At 39.0% G+C, this 5,932-nt stretch overlaps 1 protein-coding gene across 1 annotated transcript; it reads right to left on the bottom strand.

Moving 5' to 3' along the window:
- Positions 1–3,905: 3,905 nt before the first annotated feature.
- LOC127082251 (uncharacterized) lies at positions 3,906–5,480 on the bottom strand. The gene has a single exon (XM_051022492.1). The coding sequence runs from the start codon at positions 5,478–5,480 to the stop codon at positions 3,906–3,908; it is 1,575 nt and encodes a 524-aa protein (XP_050878449.1).
- Positions 5,481–5,932: the final 452 nt, after the last annotated feature.

The following is a 5,932-nucleotide window of genomic DNA, read 5'->3' on the forward strand; positions in this document are numbered from 1 at the left end:
GTGCAAGCATTTTACAGCATTAATTTTCTACAACTTTCTATTTTATTAGCAACTTTTATTTCTTTTTTTTCTTTTCCAGTCAATCTTTCAAGCACTTAATTAATTTTTCACACAATAGTTTCTACACCAAAAACTATTGTATATTTTTTACTGGATCTAACCTTACGTTAGATCATGATATTTTATTCCTTCGCTTTTATTTTTCTGTCCGATTGAAGAGTTCAAGAACAAATCCAACCGGTCTGTGGCGGAGTGTTCAAGATTGCTATTAATTATTCAGGTTCTTTAATTTATTGTTTTAATTTATATATGCCCTGCATTACTGTTTATTTATATTGTTTGCCTGATATGGTTTTATTTAAGCATGATGATTGTTTAGACCCGTTTAGCATGTCCGGCTAAGTATTTTAGATATCGGTATGTAAAGTAAGCGGAATGAAGGAATCAAAACTAAGTTGGTTTAATTTCATTTAAAAATAAAGTCACTCTTTTTATGGTCTCAATTTACAGGGTTAATCCCAAAGTTTTTGTACGAGAGTAAAAGACATAAAGAAGTTAAAATAAATAGAACGAAAGTTTGAGTTTTTAACTGGACAGTGTAAATTGGACATTAATTCTAAATCAGGGCGAAAGCAATTTTTAGAGTTAATTAAATTCTAATCTTTTTTAAAAAGTATTTTTAAAGGTTAAATGTGAGGACGAGAGTTAAGCATTTAAGTTTAATTATATAATCTAAGTCAATAGAGCGAGAGTTTGAGACGAGGGTGTTTAAACGGTTACTGTTTTCTTAAAAAAAGTTTCTATAGATTCTGTTGTTTTCAAAAAGTGATTTTGGACTTAACTAATAAGTGACAGCTACGTTAATATAAAGTCATGGTCTATTCAACAGAGCGAGAGTTTGAGAAAAGGCTTTTAATCAATAGTGTCTACTGAAAATATTTATTTTAAAACCAAGAAACCAACGAAGATTTGATTCCCTAATTACGACGAACTACATACCGATATCCGCTTAATTGATATTTAATTTAGATCTAATTTTAGTTTTACTTTTCCCCCAAACAATCAAAGTATCATCCGCCTTAGCTTTACGAAGTAACCTTAGAAAACGGTATATCGATTCATAAGTCCCTGTGGGATCGATATCTTTTAAAACTACGCGATAGAACTGTGCACTTGCAGTTAGTACCCCAAATCGACTCATAAAGTCGCGATCAATACAACTAAAGTGACTCTAAAGAAATAAAATTCTGTTAATTATTTGGAAGGGTAAAGACAAAATTTAATTTCAATTAACACACCACCTCACTTTAGTTGCTCCAAGTCCACCATGCTCAAGCACTTCTTTAGCCTCTTGAACACATCATTTGTCACACCCTTTGTCCACAAATCCGCGACTTGCTCTTCGCTTCGGCAATAGCTCAATATAAGCTTTCCATCACCGATCAATCCTCTCAAATAATGAAACCGCATCTCAATATGCTTGCTCCTTCCGTGTGCAATCGGATTCTTCGCAAGATTTATTGCGGAAACATTGTCTACAAACAGTATGGTGGCAGCATCATCACCATATCCCAATTCCTTCAATAGATTCATAAGCCACATAGCTTGGCACGCACCTAACGACGCCACAATGTACTCAGCCTCACAAGAAGAGAGTGCTACAACTGACTCCTTTTTCGAACACCAAGAGATTGGTGTACTACCAAACATAAAGATATACCCCGCCGTCGATTTTCGGTCATCTTTATCTCCACACCAATTAGAATCGGTGTAGCCAAGTAAATTGCACTTACGGCCCGTATCCGATGCGGGAAAGAGAATTCCGCAACCAAGAGTACCTTTCACATATCTAAGGATCCTCTTTACCGCCGCCAAGTGAGACACCTTCGTTCTCTCCATGAATCTACTCGCAATACCGACACTAAAAGCCAAATCCGGTCGCGTATTGCACAAATACCGTAACGATCCAATCAAGCTTCGGTAAAGTGTTGGATCAATATCATCCTCCTCATCACTTTTGGACAGCTGCACTCTAGCCTCACAAGGCGTAATAGAAGCATTACAATGCTCCATATCACACTTTTTCAAAATATCTAGAGCATACCTCCTTTGGTGCATAAGCAGCCCCACTTTTGACTTGTGAAACTCTATGCCAAGGAAGTAATTCATGACACCAAGGTCCGTCATCTCAAACTCTCTCATGAGCTCACTTTTGAACCTTGAAACACTCTTGTCATGGCTGCCCGTAATCAAGAGATTATCAACATACAAGCAAAGTATAATCACACCATCATTCGTATCCGATCTCACATAAACTCCATGTTCGGATACACATCGTTTGAAACCAATGTCAATAAGAAAGCCGTCAATACGTTTGTTCCAAGCTCTTGGAGCTTGTTTCAAACCATACAACGCCTTGTGTAGCTTGTAATACTTCATCTCTTGATCTTTTATCACGAAACTGGGTGGCTGCCCCACATAGACTTCCTCAACAAGAGGACCATTTAAAAACGCAGATTTGACATCCATTTGGTAAACCATCCAATTGTTGCTATGCGCAATACCAATAACCAAACGAATAGTCTCTAATCTAGCCACCGGTGCGAATACCTCCTCATAGTCTATACCTTCTCGTTGCAAGAACCCCTTCGCCACTAATCGAGCTTTGTGCTTGATTACTTCACCTTTGGGATTTGCTTTAACCTTATAGACCCATCGCACACCTATCGGTTTCTTTCCAAGTGGTAAATCGACCAACTCCCAAGTACCGTTTTTCTCAATAGATTCCAGCTCCTCCTTCATTGCACATATCCACTTAGGATCACTTAAGGCTTCTTCCTCATTTACCGGTCCGGATTTGGCCATAAGCGCGAAATGAACAAAATCACCATCGTTATTCACTTTGTTATCTTGGAGTCTTTTGTAATCTCGAAGTCTATGAGGCAAGGCTCTTTGCCTCACTGGTCTACCATTATTAACAACATCATTTTGCGCTACTGTAGGTGTTGGTACAGCGGTGTCGGAAGCCTCCAGATCAGTAATTTCAAAAAACTGCTGCTGCTGTTTTTCTCTGTGTAATCGATTACTCTCAGTAGGGTAATCGGTTACTGCTGCATTTTCTGTGAGTAATCGATTACTCCCAGTAGGGTAATCGGTTACTGCTACATTTTCTGCAGTTTTGACTTCATCAAAAGTCACATCCCGGGTTATGACGATCTTCCAATTTTTTCCATCAAACAACTTGTACCCTCTAGTAGAGTGATATCATACAAATATCAGCTTCTCACCCTTATCATCCAATTTCTTTCGAAGTTGGCCCGGTACATGACGATATGCAATCGATCCAAAAATGCGCAAATGGTTCAAATTCGGTTTGAAGCCACTCCAAACCTCTTCCGGTGTGAGTTTCTTCAGCTTCTTAGTGGGACACCTATTCAACAAGTAGGTGGCTGTAGACACGGCCTCACCCCACAATTCCTTAGGCAAATTTTTCCCATAAAGTATACTACGCACCATGTTCATTATTGTACGATTTTTCCTCTCGGCAGCCCCGTTTTGTTGAGGCGTATACGAAGGCACCACCTCACGCACAATCCCCTCAAGATCACAAACTTCCCAAACTCACTAGAGGTATACTCACCTCCACCATCCGTTTTGAGAATTTTGAGCTTCCGACCGCTGTGGCGCTCCACCATGGATTTGAAATTCTTGAAAACTCCAAATACCTCATCTTTTCTCTTGATAAGATATGTCCAAAACTTCCTACTAAAATCGTCAACGAACGTAACAAAATATCGATGGCCACCATAAGTCTCCACTTGCATCGGTCCGCAAACGTCGGAACATACCACCTCAAGTAAGCCTTTGGTTCTTCGACCCACATCTTTTCTAAACACATTCTTGTGTTATTTAGCCTTCACACATTCCTCACACAATTCAATTGGAATACTAATGTGTGGCAGCCCCGTTACCATTTCACTTTGTTGCAACTTTCTTAGATCCCTAAAATTAAGGTGACCAAGACGGTAATGCCATAACCACTCATCTCTAATTGCCACGGTAGCTAGACAATGATACTCCATAACCTTTAACTCAACCTTAAAGGTTCTATTGGCAGCCATCGGCGCTTTTAGAATCAACACACCATTTGAATCCAAAACGCGTAAAATCTTGTCCTCCAACCGAATTTTGTATCCTCTTTCAAGTAATTGGCCAATGCTTAAAAGATTACACTTAATTACCGGTATATACAAGACATCTTTGATCCTTGAATGTCCACCATTCCTTTTTCTGATCAAAACATCTCCTACCCCTTCGGCGCTTAAAGTGGTGTCGTTGGCAAATTTGACTTTACGTTTTGCCGCTTGATTGATTTGCACAAACCAATCTTTTCGACCCGTCATATATGTTGAACAACCGGAATCCAAGTACCACTCATCTCTCCCTTGGACTCCATCACGAACGGTAACCAACGCATTTTGATCCGAATGCATTTTCTCGCTATTTTCCGGAACGGTACAGCTGTTGTCCCGTATACTGTCACTACTGTAGCTGCTGCCTGGAACATCCGTAATGCCATAACTCCCCTCCGTGATCATTACTAGAAGTGTGTCCTCATCATCTACCTCTTCCCTAACAACCTTGGCTTCATCATTGTGATTATCATTCAATTTTCTACGACACGAATTTGCAAAGTGTCCAAACTTTCTGCACTTGTGGCATTGCACCTTACTCACATCACACTTCTTGAAACCATTGCTATGACCACTATCCTTGGAGCTGCTTTCACCCTTTTCGCTCGTCGAATGCTTTGAGTTTTGTGAATCTTTTGAACCAAAATTCTGAAAATTTGATTTACCTCTCGCCGCAAATTTTCCTTTCGACCTCTTATTCTTCTCATTGAAACGCGCTTGCAAAGCAATCTCCGCTTTGGCTTTGTTGGTGCCTCTCTCATCCATCCTTTGTTCATGTGCCTCTAACGAACTTTGCAATTCATCTTTGCTCAAAGTTGTTAGATCCTTTGATTCTTCAATAGCCACAACTATGTTGTTGAAACGCGACGTTAACGAACGCAATACTTTCGATACAACATTCTGCTCAAGAATCGTTTCCCCACAAGATTTGATTTGATTAACTAACCGGGTGATGCGCGTAATGTAGTCGTTGATCATTTCTTTGTCTTCCATTTGTGTTAACTCGAATTGTCGCTTGTAAGTTTGTAACCTTACAACCTTCACTTTGACGGCACCGACATATGCTTTCTCCAAGATTTTCCATGCTTGCTTCACCGATTCACAATCGCCAACCTTCTTGAAATTGTCGTTATCAACACACGAATGAATCAAGAATATGGCTTTGTAATCCTTCTTCTTCTCTTCTTTGTGTGTAGCTCTTTGAATGACGGTAGCCTCTGCCCCTAATTGTGTAACTCCATTGACGACGATCTCAAGCACCTCTTGATAACCAAACAAAACCCTCATTTGTTTTGCCCATTTATCATAGTTCTTCGAATCAAGAATCGGGAGATTGGTGGGAATTCAATCATTGGAAACGGTTGCCATTTTTGCAGCGGATTAGGATCGATAACCAAGGCTCTTGATGCCAAATGTTAGAACATAAAACTCAAACTTGAAGGTTTGACAATGGTGGAAGAAAAGAAAATTGGGGAAGATGAAGTTGAGAGAGAATTAGAGAAAAGAGTAATATTGGATGAGTATAGATTTTGGCATTAATTTTGAATTGGAATATTACACAAGTATTTATACATTGAGAATAAAATGATACAACTAAAGTGACTCTAAAGAAATAAAATTCTGTTAATTATTTGGAAGGGTAAAAAAATAATTTAATTTCAAATAACAAAAATGTCAACCATAATAAGTTCTCGGATATACAGACAGATCGATCGAACTGATTCTCAAATAAGCATGAA

The sequence above is a fragment of the Lathyrus oleraceus genome, chromosome 5 (genome assembly GCF_024323335.1).
Source record: "Lathyrus oleraceus cultivar Zhongwan6 chromosome 5, CAAS_Psat_ZW6_1.0, whole genome shotgun sequence".
NCBI lineage: Eukaryota > Viridiplantae > Streptophyta > Magnoliopsida > Fabales > Fabaceae > Lathyrus > Lathyrus oleraceus.